The sequence below is a fragment of the Chaetura pelagica genome, unplaced genomic scaffold, assembly GCF_000747805.2.
Source record: "Chaetura pelagica isolate M959 unplaced genomic scaffold, ChaPel_1.0 scaffold224, whole genome shotgun sequence".
In the NCBI taxonomy this organism is placed as follows: Eukaryota; Metazoa; Chordata; class Aves; order Apodiformes; family Apodidae; genus Chaetura; species Chaetura pelagica.
In genome coordinates, this window is record NW_009953316.1 from 2,021,063 (window position 1) to 2,037,647 (window position 16,585).

At 47.3% G+C, this 16,585-nt stretch overlaps 1 protein-coding gene across 1 annotated transcript in view; it reads left to right on the forward strand.

Annotated features, from left to right (window-relative positions):
• LRGUK (leucine-rich repeats and guanylate kinase domain containing) overlaps window positions 1-16,585 on the forward strand; it is a 58,952-nt gene that overhangs the window by 38,874 nt on the left and 3,493 nt on the right. The window contains exons 17-18 of the mRNA XM_009998109.1: window positions 5,376-5,464; window positions 13,086-13,220. Of these exons, the coding sequence (XP_009996411.1) occupies window positions 5,376-5,464; window positions 13,086-13,220 (224 nt within the window). The remainder of the gene's footprint in view (window positions 1-5,375; window positions 5,465-13,085; window positions 13,221-16,585) is intronic.

A 16,585-nucleotide genomic window follows, 5' to 3' on the forward strand; every position in this document is an offset into this window, starting at 1 on the left:
AACTGATTTCATCCAGTTGGTACTGGTGTGAGGCAGCTGAGTGGTACTTCTCAGTTCTCCAACAAGATATGAAGCTGCCCTATTCAGAGGAAAAGAGGCAGATGCAGTTAAGAGGGTGATGAAGGTTCTTTGGGAACACCATCCTGTGGCACTGGAAGAACATGTCCAGCTGGGCCTTTCCCTGGGCTCCCTCATCCCTGCCAGGAGGAGCTGCCAGGGAGCAAATTGAAGCACATTTTTTCCACCCGCCTTTACTTTTTTTCAATCAACAGGTTCTACAATGTGCTTGGGTTTCAAAGAACCTTTTGCAACCTCAGCTTCATCCCTCTTTCTTTTTTCACTCCTTACCAGTCCTTTCCCTAAAGGCATCCCAGCTCCTCACAGGCACTGGGGGAGCTGGAACAGATGTTTCCAGAGCTGGTTTTTATACGACGAGAAGGAGGAGAGGAAAAATGAAAGCTTGAAGTTTTGTTCCACTCCAAGGTGATGATGTCCTGATGATGACTGATGGCTTGGCAGGCATGACTTGCTGTACAATTCTGTCCCCAGCTCTGTGCTTATAACCACCTCTGATGTTTAGAATTAGTGCTGTAGGTGGAGCAAAGTAGCAGACCCCCCCCACCTCTGTTTTCCAGGCTTTACAAGGGGCTCTCATGTTGAGGTGGAACTTCCCCCTGTTCCAGTTTGTATCCATTGCCCCTGGTCCTGTCACAGGGCACCACTGAAAAGAGACTGGCTCCTCCTTCCTGACACCCACCCTGCAGATATTGATTTACATTAATAAGGGTCCCTCTCAGTCTTCTCTTCTCCAGACTGAACAGCCCCAGGTCTCTCAGCCTTTCCTCATCAGGCAGGTGCTCCAGTCCCTTCATCATCCTTGTAGCCTCTGCTGGACCCTCTCAAGTAAATCCCTGTACCTTTTGAACTGGGGAGCCCAAAACTGGACACAATACTCCAGGTGGGGTCTCACCAGAGCAGAGTAGAGGGGGAGGAGAACCTCCCTTGACCTGCTGCCCACACTCTTCTTAATGCACCCCAGGACAATATTGGCCCTCCTGGCCACAAGGGCACATTGCTGCCCCATGGAGAACCTGCTGTCCACCAGGACTCCAAGATCCTTCTCCACAGAGCTGCTTTCTAGCAGGTCATCTCCTAACCTGAAGTGGTGCCTGGTGTTATTCCTCCCCAGGTGCAGGACTCTTGACTTACTCTTGTTGAACCTCACTAGGTTCCTCTTTGCCCAGCTCTCCAACCTCTCCAAACCTCTCTTAGGTGGGGAGAAAGATTACAGAGTAGAATGGCTGACATAACCAGGAAGCCTCCCACCTTCTGAAATGAAATACCTCTTTTCAAGCCATGCAGATTAAAAAAAAAACAACAAACATGTCAAGTGTTGTTTATTTTCATGTTCCCTTCAGCCCAAGGTTTGTTTGTTTAACGTGAGAGAGAAGCTGGAATATTCCTTACCTTGGTGGCACTTTGCCCAGCAATTTATTTTGCTCACTTTTTATTCCATCTTGTTGATTTTTGATTTTGAAAGTTCCCATTTTGTCAAGTCAGGGAGAAGTGGTTTATGATGAAGGAGGCAATAATTTACCTTGGGTTTAACTTACTTAGTGGCCACAAGGCCCTTTCTTATTAGTCTCCTTGTTCAGTGCTGGTAATACCTTTTTGTAATTTACTGCTCTAAATTTCCAATATATTTTTACATGCAGAGGAAACTTTACAGCATCAGCTGAAGTGTCAACGTAGCAAAATGCTCAAGGTGAAACACAAGTGCCTCTTAGACCATATTTAATGAGAAAAATATAAATATGTCTGTGGCCTTAAAGTAAAATGTTGTCTAAACTGTGATATTTGGGGCTGAAAATGATTTTTGTGCTTTTGGCACCCAGATAATGTGCTGTCACTGCAGTAACCACATTCCACTGCCATGTGTAGAGCTGGAAAATGAAAAATGTGAAGAAATTAATGTGAATTATCCTCAAGCAAAATAAGAAGCAGGAGCTGCTGCTCAGGGAAAGGCAGGAGATCTGATTCCTTGCAGCCTCATCCCTTGTGAGCCTGCCAGCCCTGCACTGATTTTCTGTGGCTGTAATTAACTCTATGAGGGATGAACAGAAATGGATCTATATCTGTAGTCCAGACAGAAAAAAAAGGATCAGAATTATATATTCACAGAATCATAGAATTATTGAGGCTAGAACAGACCTATGAGATCATCAGGTCCAGCCTATGACCTGACACCACCACATCAGCCAGACCAGGGCACCAAGTGCCACATCTAGCCTGTCCTTGAACACCTCCAGGGATGGTGCCTCCACCACTTCCCTGGGCAGCCCATCCCAAGGTCTGAGCACCCTTTCCATGAGGAAGTGCTTCCTGATATCCAACCTAAGCCTCCCCTGGAGCAGCTTCAGGCCAGGCCCTCTTGTCCTGTCCCTGGTTGCCTGGAAAAAGAGCCCGTGGCCTTAAAGTAAAATGTTGTCTAAACTGTGATATTTGGGGCTGAAAATGATTTTTGTGCTTTTGGCACCCAGATAATGTGCTGTCACTGCAGTAACCACATTCCACTGCCATGTGTAGAGCTGGAAAATGAAAAATGTGAAGAAATTAATGTGAATTATCCTCAAGCAAAATAAGAAGCAGGAGCTGCTGCTCAGGGAAAGGCAGGAGATCTGATTCCTTGCAGCCTCATCCCTTGTGAGCCTGCCAGCCCTGCACTGATTTTCTGTGGCTGTAATTAACTCTATGAGGGATGAACAGAAATGGATCTATATCTGTAGTCCAGACAGAAAAAAAAGGATCAGAATTATATATTCACAGAATCATAGAATTATTGAGGCTAGAACAGACCTATGAGATCATCAGGTCCAGCCTATGACCTGACACCACCACATCAGCCAGACCAGGGCACCAAGTGCCACATCTAGCCTGTCCTTGAACACCTCCAGGGATGGTGCCTCCACCACTTCCCTGGGCAGCCCATCCCAAGGTCTGAGCAGCCTTTCCATGAGGAAGTGCTTCCTGATATCCAACCTAAGCCTCCCCTGGAGCAGCTTCAGGCCAGGCCCTCTTGTCCTGTCCCTGGTTGCCTGGAAAAAGAGCCCGACCCCACCTGCCTCCAACCTCCCTTCAGGTGGTTGTAGAGAGTGAGAAGGTCCCCCCTGAGTCTCCTCCAGGCTGAACAAGCCCAGCTCCCTCAGTCTCTCCTCATCAGCCTTTCCCTCCAGCCCCTTCCCCATCCTCGTTGTCTCCCCTGGACCTGCTCCAGCACCTCCAGCTCCTTCTTGCAGTGAGGGGCCCAGAGCTGGACACAGGGCTGGAGCTGAGGCCTCCCCAGGGCTGAGCACAGGGGGACAATCACCTCCCTGCTCCTGCTGGCCACCCCATTCCTGACACAAGCCAGGATGCCATTGGGATGCCCCACCTGGGCACACTGCTGCCTCCTGTCCAACCAGTTGTCACCCAGTGCTCCCAGTTCCCTCTCAGCTGGCAGCTCTCCAGCCACTCTTCCCACAGCCTGTGGTGCTGCAGGGGGTGATTGTGGCCAAAGTGCAGGACCCTGCCCTTGGGCTTGTTGAACCTCAAAAAATTTACAATTTACCAAAAGAATGTCAAATAGACCCCATAACCTCAGTGAGCATCTGAGCAGAGCCTTCCTGAGCAGGAGCAGGGAAGGAAAGGGGAGGAATTCGCAGGAGTCATAATCACAGAATCATCCTGCTTGGATCTTGGAGATCATCAAGTCATCATCATAATGTGAGTGTTCAGCAGATGAACTATATTCCCTTTCATTGCTCATACTGTGAAAAAACACTTCTGTCACAGACATGTGATTTAGCTATTAAATTGGTAACTACTGATGGATATAATTTGGTAACAAAGTAGGATTGAATAACTTTGCTCTGTGATTTACAGTTTATTTTTTTAAGCACACTGGAGTGGTGCTTTTGTCTGACCTGAGAAGTGACAGTGTCCTACAGCACATGGTCATTAACATGCCCTTAAAACTCAGGATGACATTTTCCAGTCTGCTGAGATTATACTGTGCTCATTGAACAAAGTCATTTTCACTGCCTTAAATTCACAAAAGGTAATTCCTACTCTGAGGGTGGGAATCTGGGTTGGTCTAGTGTTGGTGAGGCAGGTTTACTGCCTTGCTGGAGCATGGAGACAAGGACAGAGTGTTTGTGAGGCAAATTCTTCTCTATTCAGCCACTTGCTGGTGCAAAGAAGCCTCAGACTCAGCTGGAAATATTCCTTCTCTAACATGTTGGGAGGTTGGGAGAGGTGGGCTTGTGAAAACTCCTTGAAGTTCAACAAGGTCAAGTGCAAGGTTCTGCACCTGGGTCAGGGCAATCCCAAGCACAAATAAAGGTTGGGTGGAGAATGGGTTGAAAACAGCCCTGAGGAGAAGGACATGGGGGTGATGGTGGATGAGAAGCTCAACATGAGCTGGCAGCATATGCTGGAGCCCAGAAACCAACCCTGTCCTGGGCTGCATCAAAAGAAGCATGGCCAGGAGGGACAGGGAGGGGATTGTCCCCTCTGCTCTGCTGAGACCCCACCTGGAGAACTCTGTCCAGGTCTGGAGAAATAAGGACACGGAGCTGTTGGAGAGAGTTCAGAAGAGGCCCCAGAGATGCTGGGAGGGCTGGAGCAGCTCTGCTCTGGAGACAGGCTGGGAGAGTTGGGGTGTTGAGCCTGGAGAAGAGAAGGCTCCAGGGAGACCTTAGAGCAGCTTCCAGTGCCTGAAGGGGCTCCAGGAAAGCTAGGGAGGGGCTTGGGACAAGGGCAGGGAGGGATGGGAGCAGGGGGAAGGGCTTCCAGCTGGAGGAGGGGAGCTGGAGCTGAGATGTGAGGGAGAAATTCTGGGCTGTGAGGGTGGTGAGAGCCTGGCCCAGGTTGCCCAGGGAAACTGTGGCTGCCCCATCCCTGGCAGTGTTGAAGGGCAGGTTGGATGGGGCTTGGAGCAGCCTGGGCTGGTGGGAGGTGTCCCTGCCCATGCAGGGGGTTGGAACTGGATGATCTTTTGGTCCCTTCCAACACAACCCATTCTGATATGATACTATGAACAGTGGTTCTCTGCAGATATTCCTTCCTGGCTCCATCCTGGCACATTTTTCACCACTATGAAGAAATGGAGCTTCACTGGAGATGACCTCTTCATTGTTCAAAGCTAGAAAGACTTCAGAGCACAGTGTGGTTTGTGTAGATTGGTGAATCATATTTAGCACTGTTTCAGCTAGAATTTAGCTCTGCTCTTTTCCCAGAAGATACAAATGCCAACCATCTATAGGAACATCACAGCCAGTGAACTTACCTGCCACACTTTTAAGCTGCTAAAGATGTTGGTCATATTTCTTTCTCAGGAAGAAGCTTCTCTCCAGAGACGTCACCAGGCAGCACGTCAGGCTCTGTCAGAGAAGGCCCTTGGTGCTTATGTCCAGCTCTTTCAAAGGTAACATAGAGGGATTCCAGCCAAGTCCTTTGCAATAAAGAGAAAAATGCCTGGTGAAGTTTTCTCCTCCACAGGATGAACGATTAGAAACCGTGTCAGGGATTGCAAAGCTCCTGGACAACCCTTGTTGCTATCACTCTTAAATCTAGCCCTAGAAATAGCTCACCCACCACCTGCCTTTTGACTTGGGAGTGCAGCAGGCCCCAAATATACCAAAAATGTTTGAGGCAGAGCCATCCACAAGTAATTTTGTCTAAAATGAGGAAATTATGATATGTTGCCTCTCTGAGGGGGCAGAAAAGGGTCCTTTTTCTCATGGCTCACAGACTCTGGTATGTTTTTTAGCACTGCTAGTAATGAGTGTTGGAAAGTCACATCCTTGCTCAGGACCAGGTTGTTTGTGGCAGTCCATCTTCTGTGGATATTTCTATTTAAAGTACAATTTCTGAAAGCTGATTCCACTTTCACAGAATATTAGATTAGGGGCTGGAAGGGACCTCTGAAGACCATCCAGTCCAAGCCGCCTGCCAGAGCAGGAACAAAACTAGGGCAGGTCACTCAGAAAGGCACCCAGACAAGTCTGGGAAGTCTCCAGAGAAGGAGACTCCACAACCTCTCTGGGCAGCCTGTTCCAGGGCTCTGTCACCCTCACACCAAAGAAGTTCTTCCTCATGTTGAGCTGGAACTTCCTGAGCTCCAGTTTGAATCCATTGCCCCTCATCCTGTCCCAGGGCACAAGTGACAAGAGCTTGTCCTGCCTTCTTGATGCCTCGTATTGATAGATATTAATTAGATCCCCTCTTAGTCTTCTCCTCTCTAGATTGAAACCCCAGGTCTCTCAGCCTTTCTAATCTTTGTTTGTTTGTTTAATTATTATTATTTCTGTTTAATCTTCCTTCTACTTCTTTATAGTTACAGCTCTGCAAAAAAATAAGTTGTTAGAAGTCTAAAAATCTCAATGTACCTTCTTTGATTGATCTTTTGTGGCACTGCTGCCTTCCTCTAGTGGAAATCTTCCTCATCTAAGTTCTTCTTTGCTTGGTTTTCCTTCTTGCCATGAAAAGGCTCAGGGTGTTGACATTGAAAGTAGCACATAGGCCTGCAAATCAGCAAAGAGCAGAAGGAATAGAAAAGTTCACACCTTGCAGTTCATCTCAGGCCTGTACAAATGCAGTCACCAATGGTACCTACCAGAGGTGTTGCTGAAAATCATTCCAATGACAAAGTCTGGAATTGACTACTGAAAAAATAAGAGAAGGAAAAAAAATACTCCTACTGAATTCAACTGTCTCTAGAAAACCAAGGTTACAGGGAGAGATGAGTTTCCAAATCTTTATTTAGAGAGAAGTTTTTTAAGTAGCTGATTCATTTGTTTTAAGTTATTTTGAAACCAGAAGAAAAATGGAAATTAGTGTTTCCATTTGCTAGATGTTCCAGGTTTGATTTAGTGTTGCAGTGTGAACTGTTCATCTGAGCCCACCTCAGTCTGTAGCTCTTTGCTCCCTTCATTCCTCAAACCTCCTTTGCTGGAAGCTGCTTTTTGGACTTCAGGATCAGGCTGCTTTGGCTGAGCTGTCAGGCAGCTGAGAGAAAATCCTGTCACCCCCAGTCAGCATTTGCAGTTTCCAGGCCCCAAGGGATGGGTGCACTCAGCAAGAGGAGACAACACCCCATTCCATCCAAGAGGTTCAATCAAGAGGTGCCATAAATCAGAATGCTCTAAAAATAGTGGAATTCTGACAGAAAACTTGAATCCTGAAATGTAGCAATGAGAAAGGGAAGAACCTTCTAGGTCCTGTAGCCCAGTCCAGCTGCAAGTGTTTGTTTTTTCTGTTGTTTATACAGAATCAAGTTTGAAATACCCGTAAGAAAGAGGTTTTCACCTTGGAAAAGCTCACCTGGGGTTTGATGGGTCTTGCTGTCAGGAGAGAACTATTGATCTGGATCATGAGTAGCTTAAAAGGTTCTTGCAGGTCATCTTAGCTGTGGTAAACTTCTTTGTGGACACTCAGGAAATGAAAGGTGATGGGGCTTTCTTTAGCTTTTGTCAGGGGCTTAAGCAAGGAATTTATCCACAGATTGTGCAGCTGAGATGAGACAAGGTGATTGTCTTGTTATTCATAGTAATTTGAGCAGCAGCATCCAGATGCTTTTGGGGTAGTTAGACTGACCTTGTTTATACTGTTCTCTGGTTCTTACTTAAACTAGAGATGTTGTCATGTCTTTTCATCTTCCTCTGTAAGTCTATGCTTAGTAAATCCAGTAGGGTTACTAGAAAGTCTCTCTAATATATTAATTAGCTCTCAAAATGGATCAGCCCACAGTATTTCAAGTGTCCCTGCAAGTGCTGGCAAAGAAGACACTGTGGCCTTTGTCTGAGGCACCACAATTCATTGTCTCTGCACATGTTGCTCCAAAATTGCACCAGTCTTTTCGTGCAGCCATTATTGTCTTTCAGACTGTATTTTATATGGAAGTTTTTATTTCTCTTCTTCTTTGACAACATAAATAGGGCAAGACAAGGAGAGTGAGACCCTGGCCCAGGTTGCCCAGAGAAGCTGTGGCTGCCCCATCCCTGGCAGTGTTGAAGGGCAGGTTGGATGGGGCTTGGAGCAGCCTGGGCTGGTGGGAGGTGTCCCTGCCCATGCAGGGGGGTTGGAACTGGATGATCTTTAAGGTTCCTTCTAACTCTAACCATTCTATGATTCTATGCTTGTTTAAAATGCTTTATAAAAAAAACTCTTCCTGCCTATTGATGCTTTAATCTTATCAGCTTTGTTCTGAACATGATAAACCTTGCCTTTATTTTTATTGCTAGCAGCAGTGTATACATGTATTTGTCCACTTGATCAGTCTGCCCTTTGTGCAAAAATCTGATTTCTTTCACTGGCAACACATCCAGCCTCACACAGGCTTTCAGCTGATGAGCTTTGAGGGAGTAACTGGGGAAAACTGCTGCTCTAGAGGAGCTGAGAGAAAAGAATATGCACCCCTGCTTCAGTTATTCCAAAGCAGAGCCTCATTTTTGCCCTAACAGTGGAGTTAGAATTGACTGAAGGTGTGTGCCTGTATCTGTGAGAAGTACTGGGTCCAGTCTTGTTCACCATATTCATCAGTGATCTGGACAAGGGTACAGGGTGTGTCCTCTGCAAGTTCCCTGATGATCCCAAACTGGGAGGGGTGGTGACACTCCAGAGGGCTGTGCTGCCATCCAGGGTGACCTGGACAGGCTGGAGAGCTGGGCAGAGAGGAACCTGATGAGGTTCAACGAGGGCAAGTGCAGGGTCCTGCACCTGGGGAGGAAGAACCCCATGTACCAGTAGAGGTGAGGGTTGGACCTGCTGGAGAGCAGCTCTGAGGAGAAGGATCTGGGAGTCCTGGTAGATGGTAAATGATCCATGAGCCAGGAATGTGCCCTGGTGGCCAAGGAGGCCCATGGGATCCTGGGGTGCATGAGGAAGAGTGTGGCCAGGAGGTGGAGAGAGGTCATTGTCCCCCTCTGCTCTGCCCTGGTGAGGCCCCATCTGGAGAACTGGGACCAGTTCTGGGCTGCCCAGTTCAAGAGAGACAGGAACTGCTGGAGAGAGTCCAGGGGAGGGCAACAAAAGTGACTGGGGGGTTGGAGCATCTCCCTGATGAGGAAAGGCTGGGAGAGCTGGGGCTGTTCAGCCTGGAGAGGAGAAGGCTGAGGGGAGACCTTCTTAATGCCTCCAAGTGTCTCAGGGTGGGTGCAGGAGGATGGAGCCAGACTGTGCCCAGCAGTGCCCAGGGACAGGGCGAGGGGCAACGGGCACAGGCTGGAACATGGGGAGTGACATGGAAATGGGAGGGAAAACTTCTTTACAGTGAGGGTGACAGAGCCCTGGGACAGGCTGCCCAGGGAGGCTGTGGAGTCCCCTTCTCTGGAGACTTTCCAAACCCACCTGGGTGATGAGCTCCAGGGGATCCTGCTTTAGGTGGGGTTGGACTGGATGATCTCCAGAGGTCCCTTCCAGCCCTGGTGATTCTGTGATTCTGGGAAGCCAGCACCCATTTTGTTCTGTCTGTTCTCCCCCTGGGGAGATGCCATCTTGGAGCAAAGTGGGGCAGAGAGAGGGAGGGAGGTTCAGAAAAGCAGAATCATTTCAAATTGCATTGGGATAGACAAGAAGAAGGTCCATGCTTAGCACATTAGTTGGAGCTGGGATGGAATGACACTTCATTCCACTGCTGGCACTGCAAGTAACCTGAAGCAAAACAAGCACTTTAAAAAGTAATTTATTATAACTTAAAGACAGTTGCTTGTGTAATAGGCAGATAATTAACTATGTGTATTCTTAGCACATAGAAATACCAATAAGATTAGCTGGAAGTTTCTACAATGTGTTGCTTGAATTGGAGATTTATTGTTTAGCTGTTGGAGTAAATTTGAATGGTGTAAATGACATGAGGAGCTCCAGTAAAGACCTGTTTGATTTGAGGGTATGGATCCTCATTTCTGGGGTTGAAAAGCCTCTTTAATGTGTCCAGACACTTTTTGTCACACAATGAGGAAGAATTCAGTCACCTGAGTGTTTTTGGCACTGGCAGTGCTGGCTCCTACACACCTTTTCGAAGAACCACTTGTGCTGGGAGAGGATTGGGAGTGCAAAGAAGTGTCTGGGGCCCAGAAAGGGCAGAGGACAGAGCTAGCTCTGCTGGTTTTGAGCTGCTCTGCTAACTACTGCAATGAGGAGTGAACCTAAATTCTATGAAATGCATGATGCCAGAAATCATATTTATGCCAAAAAGTTCCTAAGGCACTAAACATTTTGAATTTCTTTTGGATCTGTAAATAGGTAAAGGTTCTTCAATGCTTCATCTCAATGTTACAGGATTTAATCTAAACTGAAAGATACCCCTTAGTTTTCCTGAGTAGGTGTCAGAAGATTTTCAAAGTGGTGTCACACAAGAATCTAACCTATTTTATTTATTGCAACTCCCCCCCAGGGTTATCTTCATAAATTTAGGTTCTTAAATCCAAATTGCTGAAAAGCTGGCCTCTTTGGGGTTTTTTTGCCTGTAGCTGTGCAGGTGTAATTCAAGTCATTTGGGTGTCTGATTGCTGAATATTATGTAGGGGCAACGTTCAGTGGTTTGTTCTGAATCATTTCACCAGTTGTCTGAGTGTTTGACGGTAATAAAGAAGGGGCTGGGTTGAAGTCTCATTCAGATCAGGCCTTTAGCTAATGATTAACTTGTTGATTCTGTCTAAATGTTGCTGGAGTGAGCAAGAGCAGCCATCACTGAGGGGAGAATTTAGAACCTGCAGTCTTGCTTTTCTGAGCAGGGAGAAATGCAAACACTCAGAGTTTCACTGGACCTCCTTGCTAGAACTGCCAAGAGAGAAGATCCAGGGTCTACTGGTGGTGGAGACACACTCTTCAGGATGGATTTTCTTGCTGGGAGCAGAAGATTTGCCTACGTGTGTTTATATCCATGTCTTGCAGACCCTCTTGTCTAGTCAACCTCTGGCTTCAATGTCATTTTGCTTTTCAGTTCTTTTTTTTATGCCCCTCTTAATGACCTCTCCAGGACATTGTTCTGAACTACGTGGGTTTGTCTTTTCACATGTGCTGTTCAACTTCTCCAGGCTGTTTCCTTTTTTTAAATTCCTGAGCTGAGGCATCCTGGTACAGTTTGAACTACACCCTGACCTTAAACACCTAAAATGAGAGTACCAGACTTGAGAGGCAATGTGTAAATGACATTTAGTGCAGAGATCAAAGGTGAAAACACGTCCCTCTAACACCTTTCAATATGCATATTTTTCTTAGATGTCAGGCTTGGTGTTTTAATTTCCTTTCTCAACTGAGATGTAGCTTCTGAGAGGGGGTTCCAGGTTCTAAATCCAAACCTCTGCTCTGGGAAGTTTATTTCCCTGTGGTGCCCCAGTCCCTGGAGGGGTGGCCTTGAATCATGTCTTCAGATTTCTGCTTTGTCTCCTTTTAACCTCTGCTGCCAGACACTGGATTTCTGTGCTATGTATTGAACTGAATTCTTTGCTCAGGGATTTTTCTTTTATTCTTTTATTATTTTTTTAAAATGTTTTTTTATTTCCATGCTGTGGCTTTACAAGCAATGCTTTCTGAGCACACTGAGCTCTGGGAGCCATTAATGAAATCAGATCCTTTCTCCTATGTAATGGGTTCAGGTTTTGATCTGAGCTGATAAGGAACAAACACTGTGACCAGCCAGTGGTTGCTTGACAGTGAAACAGTAACAGCTGGTGGCCTTGCACTAGGGAAGCTTAATTTATAGGTATTAATAAGAAGAAAAAACTGAAGAAAGGGAAAATTAAAGATGAAAAGTAGTAAAACCTTGCTTGCACTGCACAGCATCTTGGGCTAGGGACTGATTTCTGAGGAGAAGAGGGAGAAGCCTCATCCCTCAAGCACCAGAAGACCCACAGGAGGGAACAGTCCTGCTTTGGCAAGATGAGGAGGCACAAAAAGTCAGTTTGAGATTCCAGCTTCTCTGTTCCCTGTGGGAAAGCAGCAGTGGTGTCCTTGTTGCCTCACTGGCCTGTGGGTATGATTGAGAGCTCAATGAAGAACTAAACAGTTTGGGGTTTTTTTTCCCCCAAACTGTAGCAATGAGTCTTCAGAAGTTATTAAACCTCCTTAAAGTTACAGCTTCTCTCTGGAGCAGGAATCCAGCAGTTGCCACTGCAGTTAAAAATGTTTCTGACAGGCTTCCTAGGGAAACTAGAAAATGGCACAGACACAAAAGCTCCTTGCCCTTCAAAATAATCATAGAATGGTTTGGGTCGGAGGGGACCTTAAAGGTCATCTAGATCAAATTTCTTGAGAGTTCAGTTGAGGTTTGCCAGTGGGAAGGCTCTGGTACAGGGGGTAGATGTGTGGAATCTTCCAAGAGTTACACTTTTCAGTTCAGCATTTCATGAATCATAGAACCACAGAATGGTTTGGGTTGGAAGGGACCTCAAAGATCATCCAGATCCAACCCCCCTGTATGAGCAGGGACACCTCCCACCATTCCAGGCTGCTCCAAGCCCCATCCAACCTGCCCTTCAACACTGCCAGGGATGGGGCAGCCACAGCTTCCCTGAGCAACCTGTTCCAGCATCTCACCACCTTCACAGAGAAGAATTTCCTCCTAATGTCTCACCTAAATCTTCCTTCTGGCAGATTAAAGCCATTTCCCCTTGTCCTCTCACTACATGTCCTTGTAAAAAGTCCCTGCCCAGTTTTCTTGCAGGCCACCCTTGAAGGGCCTCTCCTGTTTGGCAGTTTTCAGTGCTGCAGCTCTGAGGTTTTAGCTCTTTGTTTCAGGTCTATAAGTGAAGTGGTGTCAATACTGCCTTTTTTTTAGGTGTCATGCATGGCAGTGAAGATGAAACTTCTCACCTTGTGAGTTAGTCACAAGGGTTAGGATTCATCTCACCCCATTTTGGGTGTGTTTCATAAAAAAATCTATCTCAACTAGCTGCCCCAACTGCTTATTGCTGCTTCTGTCCCACTGGAGAGAACACTCCCCTTCAACTGAGCAGGTCTTGTGAACTCCCAGAGCACTGATTGTGCTACCCCAGTATATAAATGCATTTAATAAGCAGCTTCCTTTCTTTTTTGTATCATTTCAGGGACCTGGCAGGCACTGCTGCACCCAACAGCTTCCATCAACCATTCCTGGAGCCACCACTACATTCTTCTCTGCTCTCAGATGGCAGGAGCACCACCCAAAACCAGAGCTTCCCCCTGCCTACCCCCCAGAGCAGGTGAGTTGAGCTTCTGAGACACCAGCTGGGCTGAAATGAAGGTTCATGCTGCAACAACCTCCAAGATCTAAAACCATTTCCCAAGCTCATGCAGTTGTCTCATCTGTTACCTCGACAGCCTTATGGTGCACGTGTCACTGCAGCATAAAACATTGGCATTCATGGCACTGGTTTCACTTAAACACCATCATTCACATACACAGAAAGGGAATTCTGAGAGCTTTGCTTCAAGAGGGTGGTTGAGGGGGAAAAGTGGCTGAAAGAAACTTGTTCCAGGTACAGGAAAAGAGAACTTGAGCGATAAATATGGTTTTTAAACAAATTTACTAGGTATTGCTATCAGATTTCTGGTTCTCTCTTTAGAGGGGATTGCTGTAGTTACTGGTGAATACCATTTGGGAGGCTCTGGGTGGTATCATGATCTTTAAATTGATATCATGCCCATGACAGCAGCAGAGCCCATCAGGATACTGAGCTCTGTAGAACCTTTGCATTCTCTTACTAGTTCAGCCATTCCTACCATGCTCCATATCTTGTCCAGCATCTCTACTTATGGGTGATGAACATCCCCATGTATTTGTACCACAGCTAAACAGGCTCTGAGATGTGGGAAGGAGACAACTCCTATGTCATCTGAAGCTTCTAGAGAGGTGAGGGTAGAAGATTTGAAGAGGCTGCATTTTCAGTGTCTTTTAGGACTTCAGCTCTGATGTGAGCTGCTGGAGAGCAGCTCTGGGGAGAAGGATCTGGGAGTCCTGGTAGATGGTAAATGATCCATGAGCCAGGAATGTGCCCTGGTGGCCAAGGAGGCCCATGGGATCCTGGGGTGCATGAGGAAGAGTGTGGCCAGGAGGTGGAGAGAGGTCATTGTCCCCCTCTGCTCTGCCCTGGTGAGGCCCCATCTGGAGAACTGGGACCAGTTCTGGGCTCCCCAGTTCAAGAGAGACAGGAACTGCTGGAGAGAGTCCAGGGAGGACAACAAAGGTGAGTGGGGGGTTGGAGCATCTCCCTGATGAGGAAAGGCTGGGAGAGCTGGGGCTGTTCAGCCTGGAGAGGAGAAGGCTGAGGGGAGACCTTCTTAATGCCTCCAAGTGTCTCAGGGTGGGTGCAGGAGGATGGAGCCAGACTGTGCCCAGCAGTGCCCAGGGACAGGGCGAGGGGCAACGGGCACAGGCTGGAACATGGGGAGTGACATGGAAATGGGAGGGAAAAGTTCTTTGCAGTGAGGGTGACAGAGCCCTGGAACAGGCTGCCCAGGGAGGCTGTGGAGTCTCCTTCTCTGGAGGCTTTCCAGACCCACCTGGATGCAGCCCTGGGTGATGTGCTCCAGGGGATCCTGCTTTATCAGGGGGGTTGGACTGGATGATCTCCAGAGGTCCCTTCCAACTCCCATGATTCTGTGAGTCTGTATTTTCCTGACTTGCCCTTGCCGCTCCACACTGTCCCTCACAAGGAGGCTGTGACTCTACTCTCATGAACCTGTTCCATAACCTGAGTTCTGGCTGCCAACAAGCCTGTCTGCTGTTGTGACATTGTGGCTTTCCTGTGCAGTGTCCTGGATGAGCTTTTGTCTTACCCTCATCTGCTGTCATCTCATGCCCGGATGGGATGCACAGAAGCAGCCAGATGCCTCCCAGAACAACCTAGTGAAGCAGAACCCTCCAGATCCCCCATCCACCTAGGAAATAGGTGTGTGCTTGTATCTGTGCCCTGCTCACTTTTTGGCACCTCCCACAAAGCTCATCTGAAAGCTGCACCTCAGAGTGAGCTGATGTTTGTGCCATATGGCTCTTGGTGGACTTGAGTTTGATGGTGGGTTCAGACCCTTCTCTGGTGCCTTGTTCTCATTCCGTGCAAACCCAGGTGCCTTCCCTGCTGTACTCAAACACACCACACCTTTGCTTTCAATGCTTTCACATCTTTTAAATATCACTGTTGAGAAATGCTGAGCATAGAATCACAGAATGGTGAAGGTTGGAAGGGACCTTAAAGACCATCAGGTTCCAACCCCCCTGCCATGGGCAGGGACACCTCCCACCAGACCAGGCTGCACAAGCCTCATCCAACCTGGCCTTGAACACCTCCAGGGATGGGGCAGCCACAACCTCCCTGGGCAACCTGTTCTAGTGCCTTCCTACCCTCATGGGGAAGAATTTCTTCCTGCTGTCTGACCTACCCTTTCAGTATAAAACCATCCCCCCTTGCCTTCCCTTTCAACCCATACATTCCTCATCAGTTAAGCAGAACTCTTCCCTAAACTCGCTGATGAAAAAGACTATCTCAGTGTTCCTTTTACATCCTAGAGATACTGCCAGTTCCCTCTCTGTGATGGACTACCCACCACTGTAATTACAAGAAGTTAATTAGCATGCTGTAAATAGGTTGAAGCCCTGGGCCTCTGCAGATTCATTTGTCCTGAGTATTTGTGGCACCACGGAGCGCGCTGGGGGGGAATGGAGCGAGGGCAGGAAGGGAACCGAGTGGGTAATAGGTTGCAGAGGGATTATGCATCATCTGTCCTTACCAGCAAGAGGCAGGACCTCTAACTCAAAGGAGTGTGAAGATACGATGAGCTGGAAAGGTCTTGCCCCTCACATATGGGAAGGAGCATGTCTTTCCACTCCACCACACTTGGGTGTTTCGACTTCCGCGGTGTTTTCGTTGAGCGCTCTTAATGACACTGATGGAAAAACAACTGTGAAGAGAGAGAAAAGGCAAACTGCTCATCTGATTCATTTCCTGGGCATACAGCACAGCCTGCAGCAAAATTGTGTAGAGTCATGTTGTCAAATCCTTTTGCAAGGGGAACAGGGTGAGCTTGGAAGAAATTTTCTTACAGGCGCAATGGATGGAAACGTTCTCGTGTGGGTGCATTTGAAATATTGGGGAGACAAGGCCCACATTTCTGGGGTGTTGTAGTAGAGCCTGTAGTGGTTTTGTTTGACTCTTGAAGTGGTTTAATACTTTCTTTTCCTTTCTCTCCAATTTTATGCTTGCAACATGTGGAATGGAAGAAAGAGTAAACTAAAAAAAATCAACAAGGGGTAAGAGCATGAATGTGTTGGTCTCCAGGCACAGCCAGTGAAGGAGATACTGTTTCCCAAAATCAGGGCCTGCAGATTAGTCTGATATCTCACTGCTCAGCACTGTGTCAAGGTCTAAAGGCTTTTTGCATTATTCCTTAAATCTGGTAGATTTTATTTGAGCTTGAGCTGTGGTGGAAACAGCATCATTACTCTTCAGGTCACTAACGCTGGTTGGATTTGAGTCCTTGCAGTTGCTCTGTTAGTTCTGCTCTCAAGTAAAACAGATGATCTTGATTGCATTTACTCCAGGCTGAAAATTAAGTTTCATTAGGACATCTG